This window comes from Microcaecilia unicolor, chromosome 10 (assembly GCF_901765095.1).
Source record: "Microcaecilia unicolor chromosome 10, aMicUni1.1, whole genome shotgun sequence".
Classification (NCBI taxonomy): Eukaryota; Metazoa; Chordata; class Amphibia; order Gymnophiona; family Siphonopidae; genus Microcaecilia; species Microcaecilia unicolor.
Window position 1 is genome coordinate 21,696,729 of NC_044040.1, and position 21,981 is coordinate 21,718,709.

Here is a 21,981-nt window from a genome sequence, read left to right on the forward strand (position 1 = left end):
GGCAATACACTTCAGCTAGTACTGCCCAGGGCTGTATGCTTTACCTTAAAGCTCAGGTTGCGGATTATAAGCCTCGCCTTCTTGTGCATTTTTTTCCCAGCTTTGCATTTCTCTTCCTTTCCAGCTGTTTCCCGGGATTCTAAAGAAAACAGAAAAAAATAATTTTGTTGTATTTGGACAATATCTACTATAATAAAACTCACCCTCAACATTCTGAGGACACTGACGCCAGTGAAGCCAAGCCCTGACTTCCTTCAAAAAGGTTCGAAGGTTCGTGGTGGTGAAGCCACCAAAATCGCTCCGGGCCCCGCCCTCGAGGGCGGAGCAATGGCAGAACAACGAAGGGGGTGGCAGGGAGGGAGGCAGGGGAGGGGTGGGAAATCCCTCCGGGCCCCGCCCTCGCGTCAAATGTCATGACGTTGGGGGTGGAGCAATGGCAGAATAACGAAGGGGTTGGCCACGGGGGGGGGGGGGGGGGGGGGTGATGGTGACGAAAATCTTGCTAGCGCCCGTTTCACTTGCTCTGAAACGGGCCTCTTTTACTAGTTTTTCATAATCAAGGGCTCCAGAAAAAACTTTCCAAAAATACCACAGTGCTGCAATCAGTCCTCCTTGTATTACAGGAGGGGAGAACAGACCAGAATTTAAACCGAGATGGAAAGCAGAGGCCAGAGATCATAGTACTACCCCTAAAAGGATCAAAATCAAAGGAAATAAGAAAACTGAAAAGTGAGAGCTAAAGAGAACGCACATCAGAAATTGGTCCCCTGCAACATAAAGGCCTTGTACAGCCCCCTCCCCCCCCCCCCCGAGGGCACAGATAAAGCCAAATCTGCCTGTCCTAACAATGAGGACTGCAGAGCAGAAGGTCTGTCTGCCGACACAGCCTGTGATAAAATGGCGGCATTCCCCACCACTACTGGAACCGGCGCTGCCTCCAAGCCGCCCGAATCCCAAGAAACCACAGCCACTGCCACCGCCGAAGAAACGGCCCGCGAGGGACCAGCCTCCACTTCTTTTTCCACGGTGGTGCAGTATTTGCAAATCCCGGTAGCTGCAAGCCCGTGCCACAGACAAATAAAACATCTTTAAACTTCTCTGCCATGGAGCGACGCGTTTTTGTTTTTTTTTGTAAACAAAAATAAATCAAGCAAGATGCCGACGACTGAGGCGGACACAGAGCTGTCCTGCTCGTTCGTGTCTGCCTTTTGTAATTTTCTTTTTTTTTTTTGGCGGCTGCCTCTCCCAAAGCCTAAAACACTCTTCCCTTGAAAACTTTAAGGCTGACTGACAACCTGCAGGAAATTAAGCCAAGCAGGGAGACCAAGGGAGAAAACTGGGGGGGGGGATGGGGGAGGGGAACCCAGCCACCAGAATGTGACACCTCCAAAGCTTAGGGAGACCCCCGCAGATTTCAGCCTCCAGACACTTCAAGAGACACCAGGGCACAGAATAAATAAAACTCAAGACACACTCTTACCCCAGAATATCCCATATGCCAGGCCCCCTCCCTACCCATCTTCAAATCATTGCTCAAAGCCCACCTCTTCAATGTCGCTTTCGGCACCTAATCACAACACCTCTACTCAGGAAATCTAGACTACCCCAACTTGACATTTCGTCCTTTAGATTGTAAGCTCTTCTGAGCAGGGACCGTCCTTAGTTATTAATTTGTACAGCGCTGCGTAACCCTAGTAGCGCTCTAGAAATGTTAAGTAGTAGTAGAATAAAATATTCTAAATATATTCATAAACCCAGAAGAAAAGAAAAGAGTAGAGAGAGAAACTGAAAGAGTTCACCACCTTCGACCTGCTGGAGACTGATACTACAGAGCCTAGTTCCAGTTAGCCAGGGCTCTTATTGGCTCTCTCTAGAGTCAGAGTTTTGAGTCTCCGCCTGCTGGAAGGCGCATTCTGGGCCGGTTCAGAGGACACTAAGGAAGAAAGAGCTAAAGAGAAAGCAAAGCGGAGATTTAGAGAATCGTATTCCCCTACCAAACTAACTCTCTGTAGAAATCCTGCTATCCAAATCCCCAATAAAGGACGGCAGAATCACTGAACAAACTCTAGCCCAACTTGTGCAAAGACCCACAACCTCAGAGGAAGTTGTATCTCCCTACAGGACTCTACTCTCATTTATCCAAAGACCCAAAGGCCCACACCTTTGGAAAGGTGCAGAGAAGGGCGACAAAAATGATAAAGGGAATGGAACGACTTCCCTATGAGGAAAGGCTGAGAAGGTTAGGGCTCTTCAGCTTGGAGAAAAGGCGGCTTAGGGGTGATATGATAGAAGTCTACAAGATAATGAGCGGAGTAGAGCGGACAGATGTGAAGCGTTTGCTTACACTTTCAAAAAAATAATAGAACCAGGGGACACAAAATGAAGCTAGAATATGGTAGATTTAAAACAAATAGGAGAAAGTTTTTCTTTACTCAGCGTGTAGTTGGGCTCTGGAACTCGTTGCCGGAGAATGTAGTGACAGCAGCTGGCCTTACGGAGTTTAAAGGGGGTTTGGACAGATTCCTGAGGGAAATGTAAGCCACATTGAGCCTGCAAATAGGTGGGAAAATGTGGGATAGAAATGCTACAAAAAAATAAAAGTCCATTGAACATTATTTAATTTTTTTTTTTTTTTTTTTGGGGGGGGGGGGGTTGCTGGGTTCTTCAGGCCTGTATTGGCCGCTGTCGGAGATGGGATGCTGGGCTTGATGGACCCTTGGTCTTTTCCCAGTATGGCAGTGCTTATGTACTAACTCAAACACAGAAAGTCACAACCCTGTACAGAGATGCTGAAACAAACACCTTCAGCAGAGGAAGTTACATCACACTGCTAAACTCAACTCGCACATAAAAAAAAAAAAAAAGAAACATCCCCTATCAAGCCCTTCCTGTGCCTAGACAGCCAAAGAATGTCACATCCCCCTAACTGCATTTTACTCATACTCGGAGATCAGAACACACAGATTTCAAACTGAGACAGACACATTTCCCCACCAGACTCCAGTCTGATGCTGAGACTCTGACAGCCATACACCAAAGAGAGGTAGTCAATGTCCTCTGCTAGGCTAGAAGCTTCTGCATAGTGTCCAAGGAGACACCCAACCAGGAGATAAGTCCAGGACCTTACAGAGTCCTTCTGGATGTTTCTCAGAACACAAAACCAAAACGTCCATCATACTCTCCAAAGGCCATTCTAGGTCACAAATACATGGCAGGATTCCAAAATGTCGATAGATTACAAGATGCTGATCCTTAAGGATAAGTAGTCCATTTCCTGAAGCCTACCTTAATAACACTTTATAGACTTTTCCTCCGGGAACTTGTTCAATCCTTTTTTTTAAACCCAGCTATGCTGCTCTGGTAATATCCTCTGGAAATGAATTTACAAGCTTAATTATGCATTCGAGAAAAGCAGACCCAACACTAGATCTAGCCCAAAAGTAGAATAACGTAACATAAGAACATCCATACTGTATCAGACCAATAGTCCATCTAGCCCAGTTTCCTGCTTCCAGCAGTGGCCGATCCAGGTGATACGTACCTGGCAGAAACCCAATTACCAGCACTATTCCATGCTACCAATCCCAGGAAAAGCAGTGGCTTCCCCCATGTCCATCTCAATAACAGACTACGGACTTTTCCTCCAGGAAATTGCCCAAACCTTTTTGTAAACCCAGATACGCTAACCGCCGTTACCACATCCTCTAGCAACAAGCTCCAGAGCTTAACTATTCTTTGAATGAAAAAAATATTTTGTCCTATTGGTTTTAAAAAGTATTTCCATGCAATTTCATTGAGTGTCCCTCTGTCTTTGTACTTTTTAAACGAGTGGAAAATCAATTCATCTCCACCTGCTCCACACCATTAGGATTTTGTAGACCTCAATCATATCCACCTCCCCACCCCACCCACCTCTTTTCCAAGCTGAAGAGCCCTAACCTCTTTAGCCTTTCCTCATACGGGAGGAGTTGCATCCCCTCTACCATTTTGGTTGCTCTTCTTTGAAACTTTTCTAATTCTGTTAATTCTTTGGGAAACAGCGACCAGAACTAAACGCAATATTCAAGGTGAGGTCACACCATGGAGCAATACAGAAGCATTATAATATTTTTTATTTTGCATCCCTCTCCTAATAATTCCTAGCATCCTTTTTGCTTTATTGGCCGCCATCACACAGTGGGCAGAAGATTTCAGCGTATCGTCTACAATGACAGTTAGGTCTTTTTCGTGAGTGCTGACTCCTAAAGTAAACCATAGCATCAGGTAACTATTATTCGGATTATTCTTCCCAATGTGCATCACTTTGAATTTGTCTTTATTAAATTTCATCTGCTATAACACTTGACGGGTTAAAAACATGTGCCCGAAATGGTCACATTGCACCCTACTAAGGGCTGCATCAGGGGCTCATGGGACTGCGAGAACAAAACTAATATTGGTAAAATAATAACATTTTAAAAAGTCACTGTATAAAAACATAAAATACATAAAAACTTTTAAAATGAAAGTGTGACTACACATTGATAAGACTGTGTTAGCATAAAACCAAGGGGTAAATAAATAATTACTAACAAATCTCACATATATAACTCAAACTTAAGAGGCTGTGGGGTCCTTTTACTATTGTGCGGTAAAAAGATGCCAGTAGAGCACCGCCCTTTTCAACAATCACCGCATAAATACTTACTGCCACCCATTTTGTAAGCAGTAAGAGCTCACACGGTATTTGTGCGCTGACCAGCTAGCGTGCGGTAATGTAGCTGCGCTAAATGATTAGCACAGGGAAGCCCACTCTCTGCCCCCTTTAAAAAATTATTTAACACACAATTAACATGCGCATACTTCTGAAGTTATCACAGTATGCTTACATAGTAACATAGTAGATGACGGCAGAAAAAGACCTGCACGGTCCATCTAGTCTGCCCAACAAGATAAACTCATATGTGCTACTTCTTGTGTATACCTTACCTTGATTTGTATCTGCCATTTTCAGGACACAGACCGTAGAAGTCTTGCCCAGAACTAGCCCCGCCACCCAAACACCAGCCCCGCCTCCCAATCTCGGCTAAGCTTCTGAGGATCCATTCCTTCTGCACAGGATCCCACGCATGCTTGAATTCCGCAAAAATCACAGTATGCTTGAGTACATCCTACACTTCTCCATTTTTAGCTGTGTTAGGCATGTGTTAGCGCCTAATGCAGCTTAGTAAAAACACTCAGCAAATAATACACCACAGACAGATGTATGCAAAGAGATTCCATAGGGGCACTGGGAAATCTAAAAACAGGGTACAAAATTAGAATGAGGTAAATACCTAGAAAGGTGTGAGTAATAGCTATCACCAAGTGTTGCAGCGTTATCCTCCAGTCTTGGCTGTGTGTACCTAGATAATTTCTCTCGCTCTTTTATTCCCTCCGTCTGTCTTTTCTATTTATCATACTTTTGCACTTTACGTTTGATGTTTTTGGTGCAGAACGGCCCTACCTGCTGCTGTGGCAAAATGCTCTGTACAGCTCCTAACCGTACTGTGCTGGTATATCAGTTGAGGTTACAATGTAGTCCCTTCTCCCTCACGCCATCTCTCGGCTGTTCTCTTCTACATCCAACCTGTCTCCCCTCATCCCCCCCCCCCCCCCCATACATCCCAGTGTGCTTTTCTTCCTCTTCTCAAGAGGCCTCTTATTCTCTCCGCCCGCCTCTCTTCCCTCCACAATCCAATCTATCCCTACCAGAAACTTTATCCAGTCTCTCTTCCTTTCAAAAGCATCTTTTATACTCATCACTCCAAAACTAGGCTGTTCTCCCCACACCCTGTTATTCCCAAACCCCCGTTTTCCATTCTTACCATCTTCCCCCAGTTTCTTATAACAGCTTATTTCACTCCCTATCCCCAACAACCTATCCCCCCATCCCAGGAAGTTGTCAAAGAAGTGATGCAATGGGCTTTTTGTAGGTATGGTTTTCCTCTCCCTCAATTCGAGATTCACATATTTGAAATATGGCTAAACATTGCTTAGAGACTTTATTATTCTTGTAAGTAGACTGGGAGCTGCTGGCAGTGACTCTATGTGCAAATGAGCGCAGGGAAGTGAATACAAACAGCAAAAAAAAGTACCAGGAGCCTTCACAAGCGGGGCAAATCCTTTAAATGTACATCATGTATCGTTGATCCGGCATGGGCTGTGTTTCAGCACCTAGTGTCTGCGTCTGGGGTCATTTGCTCTTAATTGACTATGATGAAAAGAACAGCTGGAAGCAGAGTTCACATCAGATGCGACTAAAATCCGCTCCAAATACAAGCATAAGACGCCTGCTTGCTCCGCACAGGAGAGCAACATCCTTCTTACTTCAGGCACAATCAAACAGCCGATGTGAACTCAGCTTTCAGCTGTTCTCATCTTAGATAATTAAGAGCAAACGACCCCTGACACAGGCGTTTCGCGCCAAAACACAGCCCATGTCGGGTCAACGATATACGATCTACATTTAAAGGTTTTGCCCTGCTTGTGAAGGCTCCTGTTTGGATTTTATTTTGTGCTTTGAAGCCTCTCTCTGTTTTTTTGCAGGGAAGTGAATGGCAGCTGACATCATCTGCGAGAGCCATCAGTTTAAAATACAGAGCAAGCTTTATGCTGCCTTTGCTGCTCACCCTCTTTCCTCTTCTTCTTCTCACGCAGCTTCTTCTTTGCAAAAGACACATTGATCTTGCAGCCGTCAAACTCCTTCACCTCTCTCAGTGCTTTCTGTGCATCCTCCAGCAGGGAGAACGTCACATAGCCGAATCCACGGCATATCTTATTACCTACAGGTAGAGGAATGAATACATTAGGAAGTGTGTTCATGACCCTGAAACCTGTGGGGAGAATGGGGAGGTTTGAAGATGTGTCACACAAAGGCTATGCCATTAGAGAATGTGGTTGTGCTCACTGTGCAGCATTTACTCCTGTTGGAAGTCTGACATTAACAGAAAGAGCTGTGCGTAGAGCTGCTCTCCCTGTATCAAGGACACACATCGCTGAGGCACCCAGCAAGAGACACCATTGCCGTGGGGTGTAATTCTGAATATTATTATCAATAAACAAAGAGGACAAGAGGATATCAAAATATCAAACAAACCAAAACAACCTCTTTTTACAGAAACTGCAAAGTACTTAACGGTACTAAATTTCTATGAAGTGCAAAGAAATATAATAATGAGAGAGGGAAAAAGCATCTGCGCCCATACCTCCACCCAATATATAAATTTATAAGGTAAGAAGGAAAAACTGTGGGTCAGTTTTCTTCATCGGCATAAAAAACCCTTATCTCAGTTCTCTTTCTGCTAAAACTTTACAGGAATAACATCCATGGATCCAAAAATATGAATTGGAAGTGAGAACAACTTAACCTTCTAGAACACTTGTGGAGATAAACGTGCAAAAGCAGTCAGTCACACGCACCGACTATGACCAGAGTTTCGCTATCAAAAGCTGTCTCGAGGTGTGCATGACATCAATGGTTAAAGCACTACATCTTCAATGCATTGAGGGATCCTAATGCACTGAAGATGCATCTTCAGCTAGAACCTTTGCCAGATGTATTTCTCTCTTCACTTCTTCCAGTTTTATCCGTTAATCTCTTCTTTGTGCCTCTTTTTGCATTCTTTTGTATTTCGTAAACACCACCTCTTTTGCCTTTATTGTGTCAGTGACTTGTTTGGTGAACCATATCGGTTTACTTTTTATCTTGTTTATCTTGGAGGAGTAGCCTAGTGGTTAATGCAGCGGACTTTGATCCTGGGGAACTGAGTTGATTCCCACTGCAGCTCCTTGTGACCCTGGGCAAGTCACTTAACCCTCCATTGCCCCTGGTACAAAATAAGTACCTGAACATATGTAAACCGCTTTGAACCTAGTTGCAAAAACCTCAGAAAAGCGGTATATCAAGTCCCATTTCCCTATTTGAGATTCTACATGGAAAGTTGCTACTATTGGAGATTCTAGATGGAATGTTAATGTTGCTATTCCACCAGCAACATTCCATGTAGAAGCCTGCCCTTGCAGATCAGCAACGCGGCCGCGCAGGCTTCTGTTTCTGTGAGTCTGACGTCCTGCACCTACAAGCCTGCGCGGCCGCGTTGCTGATCTGCAAGGGCAGGCTTCTACATGGAATGTTGCTAGTGGAGGAGTAGGCTAGTGTTTAGTGCAGTGGGCTTTGATCCTAAGGAACTGAGTTTGATTCCCACTTTAGCTCCTTGTGACTCTGGACAAGTCATGCCCCTGGTACAAAATAAGTACCTGAATATATGTAAACCGCTTTGAATGTAGTTGCAAAAACCTCAGAAAGGCGGTATATCATTTCCCATTTGCTTATATCAAGATCTGTTGCTGATTTTACAAAGCAAATATACATTTTATTAATCATTACTGAAACAAAGCTACACTGCATTACGTTCGGACAAAAGCAATCATTACACTTACTCGTTACTTTTAAAAGTAACTACTGCCCAGCACTAAGTATATATTATACAGAACGAAGTGTCTCTAACTAAACTTAGTTCTCACACACCTTTCACTATCATAAGAAAGCACTGCTCCACAAGCCTGATGTCAGAAAATGTCATACCATATAAACAGACACCTCGCGATATATATCACGCACCTTTCTCGGTCACCACGAAGCACTGCTTCACAGGCCCAACGTCGCTGAAGATCTCCTGCAGCCTCTCACTGCAGGCAGAGCTGGGCAGGCGGCGCACAAAAAGCGTGAGACTCGGAGCAGCGGCCATGGCCCCCTAAAGAGGGATGGTGGGACCACAAAGGATAGAAACAGGCGGCCCCTCAGGGCGTCCAGGCCGATCACGCACGTTCTTCCCAGGGCGCCGCCATCTTAGGAAACCGGAAGTTAATCAGTAAAAACAGCGTCCGGAGTAGAACCAGGTACCCGAAACTCTTGGATCCTCCAATCAGGCTAGAGGGAGCCGGAAGTGACGCTCCGTACTTCCCGTCGAAATTAGAAAAGGCGTAGATACGGGTGGGCTCGGAGGGGCACAGGCCCATCGAGTATTTTTTTTAAGTTGAGGCTTCAGATAATCTGGCAGTCAGCGAGGCGCTTTTTAGTTTATTTCTATATTAATTAAGGTGGCGGCCCGTATTCTTGATCCGCTTTAGGCGTCTGAAGAAACCAGAACTGGGCTTGGGAGGCCAGTGCGGCATCGCTGCCACGTGCAGGGACCCAGAGACCGCTTGGAAGTCGGGGCTTGGGAACTTGCTTACACGGAAGTGTGGCGCTAAAAGAAATCCTGAGTCTAATCGGGGGGCTTTTCTTGGATTGCAGCAAAGGTCTCAGCGGCGGCATCGCATGCCAGCAGCCCTTCCTCGGTTCCTCCACCGGTGCCCAGGTAAAACAAAAACGTGTAGGTATATATTTCTTCCTGGTCTCTTTCTCACTATATATACAAAATAAAACATGGAAAAGAAAATAAGATGATACCTTTTTTATCATCTTATTTTCTTTTCCATGTTTTATTTTTTTGATTTCTATTGATAACCTTAAGACTGGACTACACGGCTACCACACTCCTCACTATATATACATATATTAGGGAAGATGCTGGTCTCTTCTGGAGGCGTGGGGACTGGGGAGGGAGGGGAGGAGAGATGCTGCGCTATTGGGGAGGGAAGGGCTGGGATAACGGCCGAGGTGGAGATAGATGGGGGGAGAAGTCGGACTGTGAGAGAATTTCAGTATTTCTTCGGTCTCTGCTTGGGATTAGTGCAGTGGTTCTCAGCCTTCTGTTGGGACACGCCTAACAGGCTGTGTTCATGTAAGTGAGTGACTCACTGACTTGTCTATTACAGTCTGTGTTGATCAGAAAAAGAACCCAAATATCATTTGCTGTTTAAAAGGCCTGTGTACGAAAGGATGATAAAGGTGGAAATAGAGGCATTGAGGAGGTGAAAAAGGGTTTGGGGAGTTAAGTAGAGTAGAAGAAAGACTAAGGCATATTTTGAAAATGAGCCCCTTAGTAACGTGGTAGATGATGGCAGATAAAGACCTGTATGGTCCATCTAGTCTGCCCAACAAGATAAACTCATAGCATAAGGTATGATGTGATACTGCATATGCATAGTTGATTTTCCCATATTCAGGGCATAGACCATAGAAGTCTGCCCGGCAGTAGCCTTATTCGCCAACTACTGAAGCTGTCATCAAAGCCCACTGTAGTCCATACAAATCTCTCCAGCCACGGGACACAGATCATAGAAGTCTGCCCAAGACTGGCCTTGTTCTCCAACTACCGAAGCTGAATCTGACCAGACATAATCAAGGCACAGACCATAGAAGTCTGCCAAGCACAAGCTTTGTTTCTCAATTACTGATGTTGCTATCTAATGACCGCTAGGCTTGTTTGGTTCCATGCTTTCCATACAGAATTCCTTTGTGTTTATCCTACACTTTTTAAAATTCTGTTACTGTTTTCATCTCCACCACCTTCCGCGGGAGGGCATTCCGGGCATCTACCACACTCCCTGTGACGTTATTTCTTAGTTGGACCCCTGCAATCTAAATTCATGTTCTCTGATTCTATCACCTTCCCTCCTTTAGAAAAGGTTTGTTTTATATTGATGCCTTTCAAGTATTTGAATGTCTGTATCGTATCACTCCATCTCTTCTTTCCTTCAGGTGTACATCTTCAGGTCATCAAGTCTCTCCTCATATATGCATCCTTAGCAAGATGCGGCCTCCAAAACTGAACACAGTACTCCACGTGGGGCCTCACCAATGACTTATACAGGGTCATCAATACCTCCTTTCTTCTGCCGGTTATACCCCTCTCAGTGCAGCCTAGCATCCTTCTGGCTGCGGCCACCACCATGTCACATTGTTTCATCGCCTTGAGATCCTCATACACCATCACCCCAAGGTCTGTCTCCTGAGCTGTACTATCTCGTACACCTCCTTTGAATTTCTGCACCCCAAGTGCATCACTTTGCACTTCTTCATGTTAAATTTGAACTGCTAGACCTTTGACCATTCTAATTTTTGGAGATCTCTTCTCATGGTTTCTACTCCCTCCACGTTATCCACTATATTGGCTATCTTTACTTCTTCATGTTAAATTTGAACTGCTAGACCTTTGACCATTCTAATTTTTGGAGATCTCTTCTCATGGTTTCTACTCCCTCCACGTTATCCACTATATTGGCTATCTTTATGACATCTGTAAAAAGACAGACTTTTCCTTCTAAACCTTCAGCAAGATCTCTCACAAATGTATTAACCAGAATAGAAACCCAGAGGCACTCCACTACTTACCTTCCTTTCCTCCTAACAAATTCCATTTACCACCACCCTTTGTTGCCGTTTCCAATCCAGTTCATCACTTTGGGTCCTAAGTTCAGCCCTCTCAGCCTATTCAAGAGCCTTCTGTGAGGGACTGTATCAAAGAGTTTGCGGAAATCCAAGTAGATTAAATCTAGCTAATGTCCTTTATCCAGTTCTTTGGTCACCCAGTCAAAGAAATTGATCAAATTTGTTTGGCAGGAGTTTAAATTGTATTGTATTAATCATTTCTATTCTGCTTTTAACCCAAAGGCTGCAAGACAGATTACAATCAATAAAAAAAAACTTCTCATAAAGAAGGAATTATTAGTATAGCTGAAAAATCAATAATAAAAATATCTAACCCAATACAAACATTATTACAGTCTAGCAGAATAATCACTTACAGTCGCTGCTTTGAAAATGTATAGGTTTTAAGAACCTTTCTAAACGAGATATGATGTAATACGTTGAATTTGAATCGGAGTACTATTCCAGATTTGACACCTTGAAAAGTGAAAGAGCATTCCCAAATTGATTTACAATTTATATCTTTCGTAAAAAGAACGTTAATTCCTGTCATCAACAGCAGATGAATCCATTAACTGATGGGTAGTTTCCTTGTCATCAAGCAGATAAAGCCATTATGTATGGGCATCAACCAGCAGGGGGAGATAGCACTCAACTTTTCACAGTGCCTCATGGCCAGCCAGCTCCACTGCCTCTTCAGTATTCTCTATCTCCCCAAGCAGGGTGGCTGCAGCTTCTTCGAGCTCCATCAAAAATCTGCCTGGGGGGGGGGCTCCTGGCTTGCCAGTTGTTAGCCGGGGTGTTAGAGGCTATAGCAGCTTCACTTTGAAGGCACATAGCCTTTCCCTGCCTTACCCATGCCCCCGTGGATGTGGACATATTAGCTTGCTTTTCCCTGTCCTTTCCCACTCAGTGGATGCAGGCACGTTGGTTCGCCTTTCCCTGCCTTTCCCACTCATCTGAGCCTCCTGAGTTCTTATTACCTCTGCTTTCCTCACAGCGTTAAAAAAAAATGGAACAGAGGTTTTCCTTTGATTCTTCTATGGGATCGGAGCTGTGATACTCGGTCCGGTGAGGTAAGAGTGTTTTTTCTAACTCCTCCAGGGTGGGCCCGCAATCGGGGCGTTTTTGGCGCGAAACCGCCATTTTGAATTTTCCCACCATTTTCGGCGATGGCTGCAGAGAATGTAAAGCGCTGTTCCTGGTGTGGTAAGTGCAAATCAGCAGCGGGGCTCTGTAAATCGTGCTGTACAGGTGTAAGAGCCGGCCCAAGCATGGCGAGCGATGATTGTTCCTGCTCAGAGCTGGCAGCGGACGCCATTTTGAATTCTCCGCATGGCGCGGCCTCCGTAGAGACGGAGAGCCCTGAGCCCAGGGGGGACCTCGAATTGAGGCTATTCAGGGATCGGCTAGCTCCGGACGGGATCTGGGTGCCCAGGGCGAGTTTTTCTCCCCTGATTTTGTGTTATTATTGCATAAAGCGTACATGCTGAAAAGAGCTCTCCCGCAAGGGTCATCTGAGGCCCCTTCTATTGTCGTTCCCCCCCCCCCCCCCCCCCCCCCCCCCCCCCCGGGGTGGATTCTGGACTGGGACTGCCCGCTGAGGCTATTTTCCCTGATAATTGGCATAAAGAAGATCGTAGAAGGGCTAATTCCCCTTCAGATTGTGGTGCACCTCCCCCCCCCCCCCCCCCCCCCCCCCCCCCCCCGTGGTCGGGCTGTGAGGATTCAGAGAGTTTTGGCAGGCCTTCGTGGTCTGAGGAGCCAGAGTCAGGTGCAGAATTACCACAGGATCTGGATGATCCTTCCGCGGTGAGGATTTTCCACCGTGATGAGCTGCCAGCGCTTATTTCAGATGCCCTACAGGTCCTTTCTATTGAAGAGCCTGACAGTGGCACAGCCTCCTCTGTGAATCCTAGGATGGCTAGTACCAAAAAGCCTGCTCGAGCCTTTCCTTTGCATGACTCCATCCAAGAGCTTATTTCTGCTCAGTGGGCTGACCCCGAGGGACCTTTGAAAGTTTCCAGGGCTATGGGGCAATTATACCCTCTGCGTGAGGAGCATTTGGCTTGCTTTGCAATGCCTAAAGTAGATGCCCTAGTCTCTGCGGTGACAAAGAGAACTACCCTCCCTGTGGAAGGAGGAGTTGCCCTGAAGGATATACAAGACCGTAGGCTGGAAGCAGCACTTAAACGGTCCTTTGAAATTGCAGGTCTTACTGTTCGGGCGTCTGCATGCAGTTGTTATGCTGCTAGAGCCTGCCTGGCGTGGTTGCAACAGGCAGTGGAACAGCCCGGAGATGGAGCGGAGCCCTTCTCGGATGTGGCTCTGCGGCTGGAGTCGGCCTTGTCCTTTTTGGCTGATGCCCTTTATGATATTGTCAGAGCTTCGGCTAAACAAATGGCAGTAGCAGTGGCGGCTCGCCGTCTTATTTGGCTATGACATTGGGCAGCGGACATGGCCTCTAAGCAAAGGTTGGTGAAGTTGCCCTTTCAAGGTCTTCTCCTATTTGGTGAGGAGTTGAAAAAAAAAGTTGTTAAAGGCCTGGGAGATCCTAAACCCCAGCGCTTGTCTGAAGATAGGCCGAGGCCTTCCTCCGTGAAGCTGGAAGGTACCGCCCGGGACGTTCTGCTGGGTTCACTTCTCGTGCCCGTTTTTCAGCAGAGGAACTCCTTTCGCTCGGACAAGCGTTCCGCAGCCACCAGCTCTAGGCCTGGAGTTCAGGGGCGACCCTCTCAATGATGGTGCGCCGGCCCCCTCCTCGCTTCCTGTCATCGGAGGACGTCTTTCCCTCTTTGCCAAGGAGTGGGCCAATATTTCCACAGATCAGTGGGTTCTGGACCTGATGGCTACAGAATAGAATTCAACGCCCCAGTAAGAGACGTGTTTGTGGAGTCATGATGCGGTTCTGCCACCAAACGGGCGGCGGTAGAGGAGACTTTGCAAGGTCTGATTCAGTTAGGGGCGTGTCCCCGGTACCTCCCGCCAAACACGGCTACGGCTGATACTCCATCTACTTTGTGGTGCCGCGAAAAGGTGGGTCTTTTCGCCCTATTCTGGACTTAAAAGAATTAAGTTCCTGAGAGTGCGGCATTTCCACATGGAAACCCTGCGCTCCGTCATTGCTGCAGTACAGCCAGGAGAGTTTCTCACGTCTCTAGACTTGAAAGAAGCTTACTTACATATACCAATTTGGCCCCCGCACCAGAGGTTTCTGAGGTTTGCGGTTTTGGGAAAACATTTCCAGTTCCGGGCCTTGCCTTTTGGCCTCGCCACAGCTCCCCGAACCTTTTCGAAGGTAATGGTGGTAGTAGCTGCTTTGCTCAGGCGAGAAGGTATCAGGGTTCACCCATACCTAGACGACTGGCTCATCAGAGCAGACTCTGTAACAGAGAGCTATCAAGCTACAGCCAGAGTGGTCTCAGTACTTCAATCTCTAGGCTGGGTCATCAATATGGCCAAAAGTCACCTGACCCCCTCGCAATCTCTAGAATATTTGGGGGCCAGGTTCGACACAGACTCGGGCTATGTATACCTCCCGAGCTAAGGCGGTGCAAGCTTCAGAATCAGGTCCGTCTGCTCCTGAGGATGTCCCGCCCGCGAGCTTGGGACAATGTCCAGCTGTTGGGATCGATGACGGCCACCTTGGAAGTGGTGCCATGGGCGAGAGCACACCTGAGACCTCTACAGTATTCTCTACTTCAACGATGGTCTCCAGTATCTCAGGATTATCAGTGCAGACTTTCTTTGCTCCCTGCGGCCCGCCTCAGTATGGAGGGGTGACTCTCGGACAGCATGTTGCGGCGGAGAATGCCGCTGGCGCTCCCCGATTGGTGCCTAGTGGTGACAGATGCCAGCCTGAAGGGCTGGGGTGCACATTGCCAGGGGAAGCATGCCCAGGGTCTGTGGACGCCCGACGAGTCGGAGTGGTCTATCAACCGCCTGGAGTTGAAAGCGGTGTTTCTGGTTCTTCTGGCCTTTCAAGTGACTCTGGAAGGATTGGCTGTCCGGGTGATGTCGGACAACACGACAGCAGTGGCCTACATAAATCGACAAGGCGGCACTCAGTGCAGAGCTCTAGCCGCGGAGGCCGAACAAATTTGCCACTGGGCCGAGCTGCATCTGCAGTCCCTGTCAGCAGCTCACTTTGCAGGTCAGAGCAACGTGCAAGCCGACTATCTAAGCAGGAATCAGATCAATCCAGTGGAGTGGGAACTAGCAGACGATGTATTCCTGCAGATATGTGCCAAATGGGGCAAGCCAGTGATGGATCTTATGGCGACCAGTTCCAATGCCAAAGTCCCGTGCTTCTTCAGCAGACGGAGGGATCGTCGCTCAGCCGGGTTAGATGCCTTGGCTCAACCCTGGCCCCTGGGCTTGCTGTATGTCTTCCTTCCGTGGCCCTTGATAGGGCGAGTGCTCCTGCGGATTCGGCTGCATCCAGGAGAAGTGGTGCTCATCGCCCAGGATTGGCCCAGGAGGCCTTGGTATGCGGACCTCCGACAGATGCTGTTGGAGGCTCCCTTTCCGTTACCTCTGGTTCCGCACCTGTTGTCACAGGGTCTGGTGGCCATGGAGGACGCTTGCCGCTTTGATCTTATGGCATGGCGATTGAGAGGGCGCAATTGAGAGATAAAGGTTACTCAAATAAGGTAATTTCCACTCCCCTGCAGGCCCGTAAGTGCTCCACTTCCGTGGCTTATGCCAGGATTTGGCGCCAGTTTGAAGTCTGGTGTGTTTAAAGAGCGCTTTCTCCGTTGCAGGCTCCTGTCTTGCCGATTCTGGACTTTTTGCAGGATGGTGTACACAAAGGCTTGGCCTATAATTCCCTGCGGGTGCAAGTGGCAGCATTGGCCTCCCTGTGTGGCAAGGTTGAAGGCGTGTCCTTAGCTGCTCATCCAGATGTGGCACGGTTTCTTAGAGGGGTGCTTCAGCTCCGTCCTCCCGTGCGGGCACCTTGTCCAGCTTGGAACCTGGGGTTAGTATTGAAGGCCCTTCAGGGGGCTCCCTTTGAACCACTTCGGCGTGCTTCAGAGAAAGATTTGACACTGAAGGCCGTCTTTTTAGTGGCCATTACCTCGGCGAGGCGGGTGTCAGAGCTCCAGGCGCTTTCCTGTAGAGACCCTTTTCTGCAATTCTCAGAGTCAGGGGTCACGGTTCGGACCGTGCCTTCCTTCATGCCTAAGGTAGTTTCAGCGTTTCACCTAAACCAGCCTGTTTTTCTTCCCTCCTTTGTTGAGGAGGAGTTTCCAGATTCATTTGGGCAGTTGCACCTTTTGGATGTGCGCAGGACTCTGTTGCAGTATCTGCGAATTACAAATTCTTTCAGGACCTCTGATCATCTTTTTGTGCTGTTTGCAGGTCCTCGCAGAGGGTCTTCAGCGTCTAAAGCCACTATTGCCCGTTGGCTCAAAGAAGCTATCTTTTCAGCATATCTGCTGTCTGGCCGGGCTCCGCCTGAAGCCTTTAAGGCACATTCCACAAGAGCGATTTCCTCTTCCTGGGCGGAAACTGGAGCACTATTTCTTCATGAGATTTGCAGTGCTGCAATATGGGCTTCTAAGCTCTCTTTCGCCCGACATGTGGCTGCCAGGAGGGATGCGCGTTTTGGAGCATAGGTGCTAGCGCATGGTGTGACCGGTTCCCACCCTATATAGGGATTGCTTTGTGACATCCCATATGTAATGGCTTCATCTGCTTGATGACAAGGAAGGGAAAATTAGGTTCTTACCTTGGTAATTTTCTTTCCTTTAGTCATAGCAGATGAAGCCATGAGCCCTCCCTGTATGATTGTCTGTATTGCAGTGATTCTGATTTTAGGTGCTGTTCTTGTTTCCTGAAGTTATATTCCTTCCTTGGGGAGTTGGAAAACAGTCTTCAGGATTCTTGTTACAGTTATAGGAGGATGAGTTCATTCCCTCCAGTTCATGTTTTGGGAGGATGAGTTTATTCCCTCCAGGAGGATGCAAGTATTCCCTCTGTTTATACAAAGTGGAGGACGAGTTTATTCCCTCCAGGAGGATGAGTTCATTCCCTCCTTTTTTGAGTTTATGCCCTTGTTAAGGGGCCATCGTTCGCTGTGAGGAAATTTCATGTTATTCCCATTGCGGTTTGCCATACTGCTTTGGAAGCTTCAAATACTGAAGAGGCAGTGGAGCTAGCTGGCCATGAGGCACTGTGAAAAGTTGAGTGCTCTCTATCTCCCCCTGCTGGTTGATGGGACACAACCCATACGTAATGGCTTCATCTGCTATGACTAAAGGAAAGAAAATTATCATGGTAAGAACCTAATTTTCCCATTTAGGCTCTGTTCAGGCACAGACTGTAGTGGTCAGTGCATCACATATATATACAGACTGTCAGGTGTGTACCAACAGAAGACAGGTTGAGAACCACTGATCTAGATTGGGGAATTGGGATGGGGAGGAGAGTGAGAACGGGACTGTGGATCCAAATAGGAGGAGAAAGAAGCGGTGATTGAGGTGGGGGAGGAGTACAAATGTATTAAAATGCTTATTACAGCTCTGAAGAGGAAGCTACAGAGTGGGTAGGGGAAGAGATCTAGGAAATGGGGAGGAAATCTCAGAGGGTGGGGATGGGGAGAGGAGGCAAGGAAGCACTGGCACAATCAAAACTGCCACTATGCATATTACCCCTATTGCCTATATTATCACTAAATTACAGTTCCACTACCACATTTTAGAAGTAAGTATTCTCTGTGTTTTATGATTTTAGCTTTCAAGAAGAAGACAGTTCCTGATTGTGTTCCTTAGTCTAACCCCTTGAAGGTCTACATCATGGCAAAGCAAATTTCTTTGCTAAACTATGTCAATAAACCATGTCTAGAAAAACTCGACAAGGATGCAAACAGAGATGAAAAAATGCGTCTAGAAGAGATTGGCGAGGATGCATATACAGTTGAAGACCTGCATCTAGAAGTGATTGATGAGGATGCATGTAAAGTTGAAAAACCACATCTAGAAGAGCTTGGCGAAAATGCATATAGAATCGAAAAACTGTGTGCAGAAGAGTTTGGTGAGGATGCATATAGAGTTGAAAAACTGCATGTAGAGGAACTTGGCGAGGATGCATATAGAGATGAAAAACCATGTGTAGAAGAACTTGGTGAGGATACGTATAAAAACGAAAAGCCGTGTGTAGAAGGACTTGGCGAGGATACGTATAAAGACAAAAAGCCATGTGTAGAAGAACTTGGCGAGGATGCGTATAAAGACAAAAAAACATGTGTAGAAGAGCTTGGCGAGGGTGCAAGTAGACTCGATTCATTAGCTTTTCCCTCAACAAGTTCCATTGAATGCCTGCAGATGAGTACATCTGGTACTGAACCAACTCAGTTATCTATAGATTTATCCCACATTGATGAACCACCTAAACAACCAAAGTTACAGGCTTTCCCAGTTTCTGTAATTAGTGGCAAATCCCGAAGTTTTTCCACTCGCTGGTATGATAAATTTCACTGGTTGGAATATAGCATGATCCAAGATGCAGTGTTTTGCAAAATGTGCAGACATTTTTCTGATGCCCGTGCTGAAGGCGCATTCACCAGAACTGGCTTTAAAGACTGGAAACATATGAATCGGAGTTGCGCCAGACATGAAATGAGCAAATCACACAGTCTTGCACTGGGAAGATTTGATGACTACAAACATAATCACTTACTGGGAGTTCAGGAAAACACTTCAAATCCAGTAAACCAACCTACCAAGAATACACCTGTCATAGAAAGCAATCGTGAACATATTAAAGTAGTGCTTGACGTTGTGATGTTTTGTGCAAAGCAAGATATTCCACTACGTGGACACAGAGAGACTGACGGTGCTGTAAATAAAGGAAACTTTTTGGAAATGTTTAAACTCCTGAGTAAATACAATAACGATATACAAAATCGCATTGAAAAACTTCCTAAAAATGCCACTCTCATGAGCCCGCATATTCAGAATGAGCTGTTGGAATCTGCCACCTTAGTACTTTTACGCAAAATCAAATCTGAAATACATGACTCTAATAATACGTACTATGCAGTTCTGGGTGTTGAATGTAAAGATCTGTCCAAATGCGAACTTGTTGCAATATGCATCAGATACCTATACAAGGGGGTAATAAAGGAAAGGGCAGTTGGATTTGTTGACACTGCAGACACGACAGCAAATGGGATTTCTGATAAAATCATAAAAGTACTTGAAATATTTGAATTGGATCCCGAGTTGTGCGTTGGCTTCAGCTTTGATGGAACATCTGTGATGTCTGGAAACCAAGGGGATGTTCATGCAGTTTTGAAACGCACATTTCGTCGGGCTATTTATGTGCACAGTAATTCTCATCGCCTCAATTTGGTTCTCTGCACTGCATCGAAAGCATGCCCCTCTGCTAACACATTTTTTGAAATTCTGAACTACTTGCATGACTTTATGACGGATACACACAGGCATTCTCGATTTTTGGATGTACAGAAACAACTACATCCTGATAGACAGTGCCTTGAACTGGAACAATTAACAGACACAAAGTGGAGCTCGAAATCTGGCTCTGTGAAAAAAGTACTGATGCTTTTCGATGTTATTCTTGAAGTGCTTGTCGAATTTGCAAACTCTGCTGGACAGATAAAACTCGAGTCACAATCTATTCTATATCAAATAGAGACAAAAAAATTCTTATTTCTGGCAGTTACATTCAGGAAATTATTTGAAATTAGTGATTTCGGTACTAAAGGACTACAGAGTACTACTGTGTCTGTTATGGATTGTATTAATCTGATAGAGTGTCTAAAAGAAACATTTGTTCAGTTTAGAGAGAACACATCAAATGACTTTGACAAGATTCTTAAGTTAACAGAGGAGCTCGCCGAGAAGTATGGTATTGAAAATTGGGATGTGTCTTCCTCTCGAAAGAGAAAGCTACCTGCAAAGATTGGGGATACGTTTGTTTTCTCTACTTTGGGTAAATCTTCCCGTGTGCAAAGCAATGAAGACTTGAGACATCTGTGGAACGAAATTATTGACTGCCAGATAACCGAGTTGAATAATCGTTTTCAAGACGATGCGTATGGAATGATGACCGCTTCTGCTGCCTGTATGCCAGCATCTGAGGCCTTTGGCCGAAGAGAAAGTTTACAGCCCCCATGCACTTTGTATGGCATCACCATAGAAGAAGCTGAATTTACAGTATTTGTTCAGCAGCTAAAACGGAAAGTGGCCCAAGGTAATACTTACACAGCATTAACTGACGTATTAGAAAGCTGCAATGTGGACATTTTCCCAAATGTCAATGCCCTTTTAAGAGCGGTTATCACTTTACCAATGATAACGTGCAACATGGAAAAGCTCTTTTCTACTGCAAATCGGATCAAAACAACAATAAGAGCCTCGATGCTCACCAGCCGCCTCCAGAATCTGGCGCTTTTATCATTTGAAAGAGAACTGTGTGACTCACTGGATTATGACAGCATTATCGATACATTCAACAGCAAAAGACGGCGCCTCGTTCTTTAGTTGGCAATAGTGTTTCAACAGCACCGAATAAGGCACAAGCTATCGATCATTTTGCTATATGCTGTTATACAGCTCTGGACTTGTACATTAACCCCAACTTTTAGTTATTTTGAGCTTTATGCAGTCCTGCCTACCAGGTATTTTTATAAGAGCCGGTGTATCCCAAGAACGAAAAGTTGTCTGGGCCTTAGATTACACATGTAATGAGGCCTTCTGGCTTATCTAACAGCATCAAGAGACCCCAATAGTCAAGTTCAAGTACAAAAGCGGATGGCCAGTTTCAAGCCTTAAACTTGAAAAAAGCATTCTGACAAATGGAAGGAATGATGAAAAGGTGACTGGCAAGATGTAAAGCAGTTTGTAAATAGCAAGTTCTGTAAAGAGTTAGACCAGCATATGAGGACAGAAACTGGCTAAAACACAAATACAGTAGACATCAGAGAATTACTTCAGAAAAGTAGATAAAACCCTGACTCTGGAATGGTAGAGAGGGGAAACTTTCAGCCTAAAGAGTAACGATGGGTAATTGCACCAAAGGATAGTGGACTACAGATAAGGTTCACATCCAGCGTTTGGAAAAAAAAAATCCATAAAACAGACAAATGCAGATTTTGCAGCACCAAGCTAGGTTTGAAGTGCTGCTCTCAGAATGAAGAAATCTATGATCATCTAGGCCATTCCTAGCCTCACAGATAAGCTTGATGCAAGAAAAATGGACATCCATAAAGGAGAAAAGAACAGCGTTATTATTAGAAGCACCAGTGATTATTCCGTACTAGATGTGGCGAAAAAGAAAATAAGTACCAACAGAGAAGAAGAAAATGTGCCAGAAAGATATAGAGATTCTCCCAATTGTATTGGGAGCCACCAACCTTGATGAAAAAAAATCTCCAAATACATTTCGATATGTTGCCTGTACCTTAGAAAACCAGAAGAAATCTCTTGGCTACAATTCAAGTGCTGAAATCAGCATTAAATGCAGTCTGATATATGTTGCCTGTATCTTAGAAACTCCAGAAGAAACCTCTTTGCTACAATTCAAGTGCCGAGATCAGCATTCTTTGTGCATCTGGGACTCGCATATCTGAAACGTATAAGTGTGAGTTTCATTCCTGTCGTGTGTGCAAAATTAACCAA

The 21,981-nt window shown here is 45.7% G+C and overlaps 2 protein-coding genes across 5 annotated transcripts in view; one reads left to right on the top strand and one right to left on the bottom strand.

Moving 5' to 3' along the window:
* RBM28 (RNA binding motif protein 28) overlaps nucleotides 1-8,876 on the bottom strand; it is a 61,950-nt gene extending 53,074 nt beyond the window's left edge. The window contains exons 1-3 of one of the 2 annotated variants that reach the window (XM_030216341.1): nucleotides 8,642-8,876; nucleotides 6,651-6,803; nucleotides 45-139 (exon numbers count right to left, since the gene is read on the bottom strand). In XM_030216341.1, the coding sequence (XP_030072201.1) occupies nucleotides 45-139; nucleotides 6,651-6,803; nucleotides 8,642-8,768 (375 nt within the window). In that variant the 5' untranslated portion in view covers nucleotides 8,769-8,876. Of the gene's footprint in view, nucleotides 1-44; nucleotides 140-6,650; nucleotides 6,807-8,641 lie in introns of both variants that reach the window. The other variant, XM_030216339.1, reaches the window with a different exon arrangement.
* A 117-nt stretch (nucleotides 8,877-8,993) lies between these two features.
* LOC115478846 (zinc finger MYM-type protein 1-like) lies at nucleotides 8,994-21,306 on the top strand. 3 transcript variants are annotated; one of them, XM_030216473.1, is made up of 3 exons: nucleotides 8,994-9,393; nucleotides 16,549-16,551; nucleotides 18,071-21,306. In XM_030216473.1, the coding sequence occupies exon 3, from the start codon at nucleotides 18,133-18,135 to the stop codon at nucleotides 20,842-20,844; it is 2,712 nt and encodes a 903-aa protein (XP_030072333.1). In that variant the 5' UTR covers nucleotides 8,994-9,393; nucleotides 16,549-16,551; nucleotides 18,071-18,132; the 3' UTR covers nucleotides 20,845-21,306. The 3 variants fall into 3 exon arrangements, with proteins under 3 accessions (XP_030072333.1, XP_030072332.1, XP_030072334.1); XM_030216472.1 differs by lacking the exon at nucleotides 16,549-16,551 and having other exon boundaries at nucleotides 8,994-9,395; XM_030216474.1 differs by lacking the exon at nucleotides 16,549-16,551 and having other exon boundaries at nucleotides 8,994-9,380.
* The last annotated feature ends 675 nt before the right edge of the window (nucleotides 21,307-21,981 follow it).